Below are 13,617 nucleotides of genomic sequence, written 5' to 3' on the forward strand. Positions count from 1 at the left end.
GTTTCAAGGTGTTTCTCTATTAAGCACTTGATGTGTGTTTCTTTATTAGATAGACTAAATTCAGAATAGCCCCACAATAGACAAATATTCCCTATGAATACAGCCACTTCAAAATTATGACAAATTGACCATGACAATTTCAAAGACTTTACCGAACATTTTTGAACAGGCAAAATTGAATCATGCATTCTTTCATCAGAATGCTCAAGCACTAATGGGAAGTTTTCACATTTCCAAAAGTCAGGCAAAGGAAATCATTAGTGCTTGTCCAGATTGTGAACTTGTGCAGCCTTCTGCATCCATGGGAGCAGTCAATCCAAAAGCAAAACTAAAGGAAAATCCTTTGGTTCTGATCAGAAACCCAAAAACAGGGCAAATTGAAAGGCCATTCAAATTGATAACTTGGGGCAAGGGATTTGCTTGTGTCTTCACAGCAGTTAGGCTGGCAGCAAAGCACGTGAAATCGTACGGAGTCCAGACGCAAGCAGAGACAGACCACAAGACTGGAAGAAGAGAAGTGGGCACGCAGATGGGAGCCGGTGTCAAGACAGCAGACATCCCTTTGTTCTACGTGCAAAAGAGACTTTGGGGCTTAGGTAGTGTTGCATTTTTAAGGATTCCCAGGGAAAAGAGGGCATTGGAAATGAAAGAACTATCCTTGTGCCTCATTGTCTCCTTAGTTGCCTTGAGCAATGCGGCAGTTTTGCCCATGGCTCAACCAAAAGAGGATGTTTGGGAAACTCTAAGCAATGCATCAAGTTTGAATACCATCTGCCACATCTGACACACTCAAAGCCAGGGGAAACCTTTTTCAACATGTTTAGTAGAGTTGACAGTGAGCAAATGGCCAATTCCAGAAAACATCCCTCCAGAGATTTCAAAGTCCTTTGTAAATCCAGTAGACCAATGGGATGTTTGGATGAAATTCCTTCCTGTGGCTCCTTTTGAACCCCAGGAACTGGAAATTCTTAGATCGGTCCAAATGCAATTTTGTGTGAAATTCGGCCTTTCTGGAGTGGCACAAAATAAAACTACAGACGTCACTCCAGACCTCAATTTTTACAGAAATTCATCATCTTAGTGTAATTACACTAAGATGTTGGAAAAAACATCCAATCATGTTCCAACTCAGTTGCCGAGGGGAATCTTTTTCATTTGTGGGGACAAAATATAGCCCACAATCCCTGCAAATGCCACAGGTGGTCCAAGCAGCATTGGGATGCTTTCATTGCTAACACCCAACATGACACTGATGAGAGAACAAAAACATAGGGGCAAAAAATTGGTTCAAATGTATGATCCAAATTGTAGTGATAATGTTCACACATAGAGCAAGGCTCAGAGAATTGCAGTTGCAATTTTTTCACCACAGGCAGCATCAAGAGCAGCCTTGACACAATTAAATCATGTGGGTTGTTAGCTGAGCAAACATGCTCGAGCTGTCGCTCTTGCACTGAGTGACATGTTATTAGACATTGATAGTGTAAGATGAGCAAGTCTCTAAAACAAGGCAGCGATTGATGATCTTTTGCTGACCCACGGGCATGGGTGTGAGGAATTTGAGGGAATGTGCTGCATAAATTTGTCAGATCATTCCAAATCCATTCATGAAAACATCAGGCAATTGCAAGAGAATGTGAACAAACTTGAAGAAGTAACTAAGACATGGATGGATGGAGTTTTCAATTTGTTTAACCTTTCACCATTGTGGAAGGAAATTTTGAAGATAGTTATATATATTTTAGTAGGGCTTGTAATCCTTCTCATGATTTTTGCCGTGTTTGTTTCCATGTATACGGCAAACCATGGACAGAATGGCCAAGGAGGTGTTCTTAGTTCAAACAGGAGGGGGAAGTGTTGGAGTCCAAGGCATTCCTTTGATTGCCCTGGAGGGTCAGGGACCTGGGCAGGGGGGTCTGGGACCCCAGCCCAGAGCCCAGAGCTCAGAGAGACACTGGATTTGATTTCAGTCCATGGGAGAGGCTTCTTGCACTGCAGGAAGCATTGCAGGCCACAAGAGTGTGAAAAATAGTAGTTTAGTATATCACAGGGTGAAAAAACAGTGGGTTTAGGATTTTTGGCATTGAAGTGAATGGGGCAAGATGGAGAATTTAGGGCGTTGCCTCCTTCTTCTTCCTTCTTGTTCCCTCACTCCATTTCTGCGGTGACGTTGGCACAAAGTAGTTAGTGAGGATTGGGTCAGAGTAAAGATGACCTTTTTAGTAATAGTGATAGACGTTAGTAAGAAATAGTAAATAAGAAATACGTAGCAATTAGTATAAAAGATAAGGACAGCCCAGAGACAGGAGAGTCACCAGATGTCCGAGCCACGGCAAACATCTTTTAGACACTGAGAAAATTGTAAGATAAGAACTAATAAAAGAAGCATGTAACCTTGAAGACTCTGTCTTTTCCTGCGCTTGGCACAGAGCTTTGCAGCGGGCCAGGACTCTAAAACCACCTGAATGCCGGGGAATTTAAACTCCCACAAAAGGAGCCCCGACAACTGCTGTCCCTGAGTGGGCAGAAACAATCCTCGTAACAGAAGAATTTATATATAGAAAATTTTAGAAGAAATTTACAGTATCTTTTTCTTTTTAAAAATTCACTTAGAAGTTAATATTTTAGCTTTCTTAATGGAACCATAATATTGCAAAAACCATAGTTTAAAAAAAAAAATTTGCAATTTAAAAACAATAGAAAGAATAAACTTACTTTCAGTGCCATTTGTAATCCTTGTGAAAATGGTCCTTGAAATGCAGAAAGAAAGACACTAGAAATAACGTAGAAAGCAGGACTAATGTTTTGATCCTTCTCAGAAAGAACATGATGACATCTTTGTGAATGGATTAAGTATGAAATGCAAAGAATATGAAATAAATTATGTGTGGTAGTGAACTAAGTAAATGTGGACAAAAGGAAGGCAGGTTTTTTTAAATCTACAAGGGTTCTGAATTTGTCAGAAAGGCATTTTATCTTCCCTAAAATCTGAAAAGAATGAAGTAGTTTTATTGTGTTTCCTGGGTTTTTAAAATTTTCTCTTCAAAAGAAAATGTATTCTAACTTTAAAACTCCTTCCCAACCTATTCTAGCTTCTTTTTATCCTTCTAAAAACACCAGGATTTCCCATGTATTCTTTCCTTCCTTTCTCCATGAGTCTACCATGTTGACACTATAAAATTAATTTTTTCCTAAAATCATAAAAAGCTCTGAATGATTTCTCCCCAGTCCAAACCATAGAGTAGTTCGGATTGGAAGGGACCTTAAAGATCGTCTAGTTCCAGCTTCTCCTGTTGTGGACAGGGACACCTTCTCCATCCAACCAGGATGTAAATTTTGTAGATTACAGTCCAAAAAACTAAAGGCTTTGCTAAGAGAACAAAAAGAACAGGCAGTAGGAAAAGGCTGGTGTCTTTAAGATATGCTTCTGAGATGTGAGATTGCAATGATTTGCAAAGATAATGCTATTATCATCTTTGATAATAGCATTTCTTCTTGTATTTTTTCTTTCAAACTAGGTTAGAAGCCCATTAATAAAGGCACTGACAGGAGAATAAGGAAATACCTTGTAAGTTACTTTCAACTTCCTTAAAAACTTTTGCTTTCAGAAAGGAAATTAACTTGCTTTCTCCCACTCTCACCCTTGAGGCCCTTTTCAACATTCCAGGCACTAACAGAAAAAAGCAGGCTCATGTTGCGACAGCTTGGGAGATATATGTGCAGATGAGGCGATTCAGCCTTGCTGTCCAACAGAGAGTACACGAACACTCTGCTTGTTTGCAGGATAGTGTTTCATCTTTGTTCTTAAAAAACAAACAGATCCAAAAAGGAAAAACACTGCATGTTCAGTACAGCTCAGCAGGACTTCAGTCAGTTCTTCTGTGAACACTGGCACATTTTACATTTTATTTTGCATGTTTGATCCATTCATAACAGAAAAGAATTGACAACAAGGGAAGGCAACTTTGTCAAGTTTATAGTGCAGTTAATGTCCAGCTATTCAGGATACTGGAGACTGGGACGTCCTTACTAATGGTAAAACACTGGTGTGCTGTGAGAGGAGACAGCAGTGTCCAAGTGTCTGGGGGTCAGCAGGGCTCATTAACTTTGGCTGGGAGTTGGTACCATGTGATCCTAGCACTAAGGAAGCACTAAGGGAATTTGGCAGTATTACTTTCTGCTACTGGTACTGTTTACTGGGTCAAAATCTGAATTATGTGAATACCTCTATTCCTAGAGGTAATGTGACAGTATTTGTGTAGTATTATAAATAAGTTAGTGGGAAGGAGCTGAACCTGTGCTCGATCTGAACAGAATGGTTCTGTCCTTCCTATCTTTTGGGGACATGGCTTATCTTTACCCTGGGCTGTGCAAGCAAGGATAGATGAGAGTTGATGGAATCCCCCTTCTTGAAAAGAACCTCTTTATGTGCCATTTTCAGCTGGTTGAGCCTATGTAGATTATCCTTGCTCTCAGTTTTCTGCTTCATTATTGCTAACATTTTGATTTTACTTTACCTTGTTGTTGCGTTCAACCCCAGTGTAATCTGCTTCAGGCGGAATCTTTATATGTAGCTCAGCTTCATAGGCTCCTTCCCCATCATTCCTTGGATTTATTATGAGCATGACACAGTTTTCTTCTCCAATTATTAGTTGATCTGTATCCCTGTACAGAACATACTACTTGTCAGGAGTTAAAACATGCACAATTAGGATTTACATATGAATAAAGCAGAAGGCTATTTGGCTCTCAGAACATCTGTTCTGGAAAATACTCTGTGAACACAAAATAAAACGTTTTCTATAAAAATCACCCCATGAAAAAGTATACCAGCATCTAGGTAGAAAAGAGGTCAAGAGAAAACACCACTGTGGCACCACCATACCACAAAACTTGAAAGTAACTGGTATAAAATTTCAGATCCTGACTACTTTCTAAACAGCAAGAAGCATTTAGTGGAGGAATCGCTTGCCACAGGGGTCTCATCAGCATTGTTTTCTGGAGGACACAAATGTGGTAATTTTCTCCTCATGTCCATTGTAATACAAATAATGACAGAAATTCTCCTGAGACTTGCAATGGCATTGTGCCCTTTTGTTTCACAGCTACAGAGTGATTCTGATGAGAGTCAGGTAACTCTCAGACATTCCCCACTTGTCCTGCTTGGCATTTTCCTTCCTCCATAGGAGAAACAACTGCCATGTTTTTAAAATTGTATTCTGAGATTACATCACTGTGTGTTGAGTTCAGGAGAATTGTGTCCAAGTTCAAAGACACTGGCACACTGAAATAAAAAAACCCTGAAACCTCCTATGAACAACAATTTGTCTCATCTCGTGGCTTTCAGAGAACTAGAACCACTCCTAATAAACATCTGCAAACTATATTTTCTGTGATAACTTAAATATCATGAATGTGGTTTGCAATTGCATATTTCTCCATTTCTTGGTTTTATAGCTGAAATGGATGCACAAATTAAAATCTGGAAATCAGGTAAGAATGATTAGCTACAGTAAACAACAGAACTGTGTTCTACATAGTTCATTCTGTTGCAACAGTTAGCAGTGTCTGAACTTTCTTATATACAGAATAATTTATTTTATTAACTTACGGCACTGCAGAAAGTTGCAAGTCAGGAATACATAAGTTGTCCTCTCCACAGTCAACCAGTATGTAAGCCTGTATTATTGTGAAGTAAAAAATCATAATACAGTTAGTACATGCCTCAAAGTCTAAATCACTTAATTAAATATTGCTAACTCAAGTGTCTTAAATACCACTAGCACTGCCTTAGTGAATTAATTTTTTTTCTCCTTTTCACATGGTAGTTGGAGGTTGGAGACTATTTAGATGGTCAAATATGTCCTTAGCAGAACCATATAATCTTCAGGCCCTTTCACACACTAATTTGGCTTACATATTCTAGAAGGCAATCAAAACTATGAGCATAAGAAAGTTTTGGATATACTTGAAAGGCCTGTTTGTTCTATATTTATATTCAATCTACATTCTGTATTAATTAAATCTCTGTTGTGTAATTTCTGGCTGTGATACTCTCTTTTAAGGAAGATGACACACATAATATTTGTAAATGCTTTCATGTTTATATACAGAAAATGTGGCATGCAAAATTCATACCTGCTCTGCTAGTGAGTTTTTCTGGTAATAGTTCAGTATTGGCTTCACAGTCAAACTATCTTCAAAACTGGATTCATCCAAACTATAATTGAAGTTTATATTGATGGGAGATAATTTATCTCTAAATTCTGTTTCATCCTGTGAGTGACAATCACATAATAAAAACCAATGGTTTACTCTGTTTATTTCAGTTGGTATGGTATGACAACAGATTCAGACTTCTGAAGGTAAAGATGTGGTCTTTATTGAAGGTAAAAACATGGTTCTTGACAGATGCCTGCCAAATTCTGGCTGTGTGTGGTGTCATTAGCAAAGTGACTCACTGGTAATTGGAATGCCCAGAACACATTGCCTCCACAGGCCCACATCTGGAAGAAGCTGGCTGAGCTGAGTAGACTCAGAAATATTTCAAAGCATGAGCCTAAAATGAAGCTGTTTAAGAGAGATACACAGAACCAACCCCTATCAGCTACTGCCCCCCTTCCTTTTGAAATGGAGGTAGGGCATGTGTGGATTTGTGGAGGTAATATTGCTGGTTTGTACCATAACCAAGATTTTTTAAGAATTAGCTATGGTAAAATTCAACCATCTTTATTGTCTAGATATATCCTTACACAGTGCTTGAAACTTCTCCATTTCACCTCCCACTGCATTTCTTGGATCAGACATGGAATCTACTTCAATTGCATGAGATAACTCCAAATGCAAGTGAGCAAGTGTTGACCCTTTCTCCTTTACCTTCAATTCCATAGTTTTAGTTTTTCTAAAAAAAATTTAAATATCTTCAAAATATTTTTTAAAATGTATGAATTTTAGGCCAGTATTTCTGGTAAGACTCCTTTAAAATCTTTTGAACCTGAATGGGCATGATATTTAACATGATTATTACTGCATGGTGAATACTAAAAAACTAAAGTGATACCAAAAAAAGGAAAGCAATCTTGCCTTTTTGTATCAGAAGATGCAGTATTTGATCAGAATTTTCATGAGTGTGTGAAATGAATACATTTATATGAATACACAGAGAAATTCTACACTCTTCAACATCAATCTTTCTTTTATACTTATATTGACAAAAGCCAAAGATTTACAGAGGGAATTTTTTCAAGGTAGCAGTATGCTCTGGACATACTGAACATACCGATGAGGTCAATATCATATCCCATTTCTGTAATTTTGGAAATTACTCTTCCAGTGACTCCTTTTTTATTATTACCTTTAAATCCCTGGTACTACTAAAATGAAGATGAAAACTAAAAATATTTTAAACAGCTTACTCTGAGATAAACAAGGAAGTCCTGGCAATGGAGTTGTTTCTGTCTTTCTATCACAATGGAGAAGTAGTGATGTGACTGATGGTAATCAAAGAAGAGGGTCCTCCTAACAGCTCCTTTCTGTTTCAATGAATCTAATTGTAATTCACCTTTCAGCACTAAAGGATACAAATAAATAAATTAGTTATTGATTTAGCAGAAGGAAAATAGTAAAGAATTAATTATGTATCAGAATTAATTAACCTAAGCAAGTCTTCAAAGAATAACTAATCCATGCTTTAGGTGCCTGTCTAAAAGCCCACTAGGTTTTGATCCAAATGATGCAGGACATGTAATTTAAGCATTCTTATTTCATTGACAGATCATATGAGTACAGGACATCTGTCTCTTTAATTTATTTTTTTTCCAAAACAGAACATTATCCAACAAGGTACATTGTTCTTTTTATTTAGAAAATTACTAAATCTGAAATAAAAATCCTTTAAGTGAGTAATAAAATACTTTCTTTTTAAACTGCATTTTCTTGCCTTAGGAGGATCTCACTCCTAATGTCTTTCCAAGTGTAGGAAAAAAAATACATATGAAATGGAGCAGGACAGGGTAGATTCTAGAAATAGAAAACATTTCTTACCTATCTCATCTGAAATACTTTGACCTTCAAATTCTGTGCAGACTCTTACAGTAAAGCTACATATAAAAAAAGTAGAAGTAATTCATTATTAGAAAATGGAGTGACCTGGGAATCAGCAGTTCCCAAGTCATATTTTTAAAGTTTTATTTTCATTTTGCTTAAAAAGATGTTAACTGAGATTGTATCTAGCTACCTATGATATTCCCTAATTAAGGCTGGAATTCTCCTAGGTTTCACTAATAACAGAAGACAGTCTCTGAATACCTCCGGGCCAAGGTATGGAGAAGATTCTTCCGGATGGTCCCAGTAGTTCCTGAGAGGGCCCATGGAGATGACCCTTCTATAATATTGCCAAAGCTGGATTTTTTATGCTGAAGTTCAGTAAACCACCTTTGGAGCAGGCTGTCTACAGATATCCTTTCTGATTCATCATGGTGAAATCAGAAAAATCTTACAGCATGTTGTCAATGTTCAAGCTGTTTTCCAACAAATTAAAACACTCAAGATACCGGTGTGTTCCATTAGCATTACTGTAAGAATTCCATTATTTCAACAACCTATAATTAATTCCAAACATAAACCCTAAATTGTTAGATTTTTGTGACATTAGACTAACCAAACCGCACTGCATTTAATTTGCTAAGTTTTGCAGCAAGTTGCACTTGCATGACCTATGTCAAAGCACATAGAAACTGGTGATTCATGTTCTTTATCTAGTATGCTACAAAAAGCAACACATCATAACTTAATTGTTTTTAATTTGCCTGTTCTGAATGTATAGCAAGCTCTTTTGAACCTAGAAATACATCACAACTATAACAATACAAATGTCACCTCAGCCATAAGGTGAGTCTTTTCCCATAAAAAATATTTCTTTGTAAGACTGGCAACAGATTTGCAGTTATACTCAACAACTGATAAGAGAAGCCTTTTACAGTTTTATTGGCTGATACCTTCTAATCAAAACTTTTAACTTACACAAAAATTAATTAAACAAACCTAAAAAAGTAACGATTATAGAAAAGTTTCACTTTGTAAGAAATCTGTGCAAATTTTATAACTATTTAACTGAATTTTGAAAAAGTTTTCACAAATTACTCTGTATGGTATGAGAAATAGTATTAATTATGCCTGTTGATACAATTAGCAGAGTGTACTTCCCTGACAAGAGGCAAAACAAGAAATCTGTCATTGGAACTATGTTCTTGATTTTTGATTTCTGCTGTCATCTGACATTTCTTGGGGAAAAAAAAAAGCCATTATGTCTTGGGGAACAAGAATGGCATAATGCCATTAATCTCTGCTGAACTGCAGCCTTCAAATGACTTTCCAGTTCATGCAGAAATTGCAAATTTATTCCTATTCCTATTTCTTTACAATTATGAATTAATAGATGATGAACCAAATATTTCCAAATATCCAAGGACAAAAAAAAAAAAAAAAAAAAAAAAAAGATGAAAACTTGTGTAATTGCATTTATGCAATTTAGACATCAGTCTTCACAGGCCAGTCTCACATCTCAGAGTATAAGAGTGTATTTCCTCAATTGTAAACTCAAGAGCTGCCATTGTATTAAACTCAGTTATTTTGCTTTGGAGGAATCATACAAATTTTACCCTACCATGTTTGACATAAGATACTGTTCAAAAATACAGCTTGGAATGCTTTACTTGTTAAAGTTAAACAGAAAAATTTCAGTGTATGCTTTATTTACTGCAATGAACAGAATAATTCATCACACATATTTGATAACTGAAGTCATGTTCTTAAACATTACTTTAAGAGTCAAGATTTACTCCTTCCACTCCAGCCAGAGCATGTCAAAAAGGGAATGGCAGAACAAAAAGGCAAAAATTTGGAGTGGATAATCTCCCACACTCTGGCCACACAAGAGAAAAGACTATGGTTTCAGCAGAATTTTGCCACACATTTGTGATTTTATTATTTAGTTCAGAAATAGCACTAAAGACATCAAAGATTTCAATTGCAAACCCAGATGAATTTAGATTTGTTCATCACTTCAGCAAGAAGATGCTGGGGATATGTTGAGGGATGTTTTAGCATCAAGAAAAAGGAAAGCAGAGGGAAGAACAGACCACAAAAAAGGATAGGAGTCTAAAGAATTTATAGAGATTTGAGATCTGACTCCTAGGCACAGTAAGAAATAAATAGAGCTTGCTTGTAGGAGCAATCAACCAAACAACACAACTAACAAGCAAAAGAAGGACACTTCAGTGAGTAAGAAACAAATGGGAAATAGTGCATCATCCTAAAGCATATGAACTTTTTATGTGCTATCAATCTTGCCTCCCTGAAGAGATCCTCACATCACATTTATTCTGCAGTGTCTGTCACCACTGTGAGATTATGCTTTGAATAGTATTTGACTGTAGTTGCAAAATAGAGAGGAAAACTTGAAACTGAACACACTTGCTTTTCCTGATAATCTCAGAGCAATAAAGCAATTTTATTAAAATAATTTTATGTTATTCAGGTAAACAGAAATATTTTTACAAGAACAAGAAGCTTAAAAATATTTCTTTCTTCAAAACTACTCTTGGCACAGATGGCAGCAGTCTCTTCAAAAGTTAACCCTAGTAAAATAACTAATATCACCAGAAGTGGTGAAAAGTTAGTTACCGGTGTATAATATTTTCTAGACCGCACTTAGTACCAGAAAAAATTATTTTGATCTGGCTACTCTAGCAGCTGAAAAAAAATAGAAAACTTACTTCAGGATGTGAAAAGCAAGGCATTATCAGTTCCTACCAGAGGTCATTTGTCATTGCTAACTATTTCTTTACTGCCCAAGTTTGCAGATTCAGAGAAAGAATGGATAATCCCTTAGCTGAAATATAAAAGAAGCTTTAATGTTATGGGCTTGCATTCTATGTGAGGCTTATACCCAACCCCCAAGGTCACAAACCTCCATAGAAGAGAAGAAGCTGTTATCACCTACTGATGAACAACCTTTAAACAAGCAGTTTCCTTTTGAAGTACAATATGTAAAAGCAAGTCAATACTCTTCTATTATGATGCTCTAATACTTGCCCTGTATTTAGATATTGTTATGGCAAAGACTAATCCAGTGACCAACACACAGTTTTAATGCTGAAGGCATCTCATGGCTAAGCTACATCACATGGCCAGGCTGCAGTAGCACTAGGGCTGCTAGATAAATCAAGTGACTGCCTTTTGGATGGCCCTAGGGCTACTGAAGCTAAATCCTGGCACAGCAGTCTCCTGTACAGCAACTCAGCCGTGTTGGGAGCAGCTGACACCACCTGCCTACCCCACTCTGACCAGCCCTGAGACATGAGGTCTCTGTGTTCTGACTCTTGGCCCTACGGCTTTGCTATCCAACCCATGGGCTCAGGCTGGCCAACAGCCTATGCAAAATCTCACACAAACTCATCTCAATGGCCCCTAGGTCCATATCCATGGGGCACCTATCACATTCTCTTTCAAATTAGGTCAAGGAGAAAAGAAAATACTAGCAGTAGAAAGGAGAAAAAGTAGAAACATAGTCTAACCTATGCAGCTAGGAAAGGCTGAACTATTATTTTGTGGGGTTATACCCTTGGTAGGAATTTTGTATTCAGCTTTTTTTAAAGTGTAGGTTGAAATGTCTCATTTACTAAAACTATCTGACTGAAGATAATGAATATTTTATTACTACTTTAATAGTAAGAAATTTGGAGATGAGCTACATTTTTTTCCAAGTATTTTTTATAGAAGTAACTTGAAGATCAGAAATTTTAAGCACTCTGCTCCTGGTTTTAATGGGTTTACAGAAGGTGGATAGCCTACAAGACACATCTCAAATCAGACATTCAAAAGTGAAAAGCACTTACAAATAAAAAATAGCCTACAAATATAAAAATAGAAATATAGAAATATATATAAAAATATATTCTACAAATTGTTTTTTTATCATGATTGGACGCTTCTATGCAGCTTTTAGTAAATCAGGTAACTTCTCTGACTTACTGCTCCTCTACAAAACAGAGTTAACAATATTCACCTTAAATTAGTGAGAGGTGAGTAAAAACTTTTGTAGATGCAATTTAAGAACAAATACATGAAGTACCAGGTGGTTAATCAAACCTGAAATGGTAATAAAAATAACAATAAATTAGATCTCCTGACAGCTAGAACCCAATTTTGAACATCATAAATCACATGATGTGGAAAGAGGTTTTGAAAAATGAAAATCTTAAATTTATTTACCTCTTTTTACAGATATTAACTTGCATCTTTCGCACTTAGGGAAAAAAAAATATTTTTCCATGTTCTTTAATACCTTCACGATTGCAGAATTTGTTATAGATTTGCTAGCATTGGTACCTCAGAAACAGCCACATTTTGCACACAGCAGAGAATTAATTATATGTTTCTAGAAGTTCTGGACAATTCTCTTTGAGCTGTGCATAAAAATGACTTTTTGTGCATGTTTCCTCTGCTGCTTCAGCTTTGCAATTTATATCATGGCCGAAATAATATTTTCCTAATACTTGGAAACGTACAATAATCCATATTATTCATGCACACACGCTTCCTGAAACTTTTCTGGTAGGAGGTTTCCTTCCATTCTAATTTTGCAGTGTCAGTCAGTAGAGTTTTATACAAGTTGCACAGCTGGCTAAGAGGCACAGAAATCTGTCCCGTGGGACTGAGGAATTCTTCGCCTGTTGGAGTTTCCCTACTAATTGTTTTCATGTGTACAGTACAAGCTTATATCAAGTAAGGAAAAAAATTACAGTGTGGAAAATAGCAGCTGCTCTTCAGTCATTTCATAACATGAACTAAATCTTTAGGGAACAGTATTTTAGAATAAAGCAGACAGAAATTAAATTATGCTCCTATTAAAGCTCTTGTAGATATGAGCCAAACTTCTGGCTTATTGTAGTGGAGAAATGAAAAGAAACCAGAAAATACATGTTAAAGGACTATGTATTTCCTCCTTCCTTTTCTAAACAATATCTCAGAGCAAGAATATATTTTAAGAGAGATTTTTTCCTCTTGTGCAAAAAACCCACTTTTTTTCTTTCAATACCTGTTGTTAACTATTACAGTTCCAAAATATTTTCCATTATGACATGAAGCATGTTTTGAAATTCTTAAAATCTGGAGTTGTGAAACAACATCATTTGGATCAATGAACATGCTTCAGCCAAGTGTCTGTATTTCAATTTTTTTTTTTTTTTTTTTTTACATCAACTGTTAAAACAAAAGATAATTTAATCAAAAAATTCTGGAAAGGCCAAAGCTTTGTAAACTTCTGTGATTGCATAGTTCCACCACGTGCCTTCTACACTGCTCTGCAGATAGGTAATTTTCTACACTGGATGTAGAAATGAGGAACATGATAAAAAATATGAGGAAAAAAAAATGCAAAGGAACAGTGCAAGTGTGAGAATCTCTTGACAACCCCATCCCAGATGCTGTGGAAGCCCACATATTTACTGGTTTAAGTGTACAAGTGTTTATCAGAGCCTCCATGGCTCTTAAATTTACTGCTTCTCATTGTTACGTTTTACAGTTAATATTCATCAATTAATTCTCAAGATTCTT

At 36.4% G+C, this 13,617-nt stretch overlaps 1 protein-coding gene across 1 annotated transcript in view; it reads right to left on the reverse strand.

Moving 5' to 3' along the window:
- The window catches only part of ITGA8 (integrin subunit alpha 8), a 116,654-nt gene that overhangs the window by 56,852 nt on the left and 46,185 nt on the right, over positions 1-13,617 (reverse strand). Inside the window, exons 16-20 of the mRNA XM_040079462.2 lie at positions 8,044-8,099; positions 7,416-7,570; positions 6,139-6,276; positions 5,612-5,679; positions 4,518-4,665 (exon numbers count right to left, since the gene is read on the reverse strand). Of these exons, the coding sequence (XP_039935396.1) occupies positions 4,518-4,665; positions 5,612-5,679; positions 6,139-6,276; positions 7,416-7,570; positions 8,044-8,099 (565 nt within the window). The remainder of the gene's footprint in view (positions 1-4,517; positions 4,666-5,611; positions 5,680-6,138; positions 6,277-7,415; positions 7,571-8,043; positions 8,100-13,617) is intronic.

The sequence above is a fragment of the Hirundo rustica genome, chromosome 1 (genome assembly GCF_015227805.2).
Source record: "Hirundo rustica isolate bHirRus1 chromosome 1, bHirRus1.pri.v3, whole genome shotgun sequence".
In the NCBI taxonomy this organism is placed as follows: Eukaryota; Metazoa; Chordata; class Aves; order Passeriformes; family Hirundinidae; genus Hirundo; species Hirundo rustica.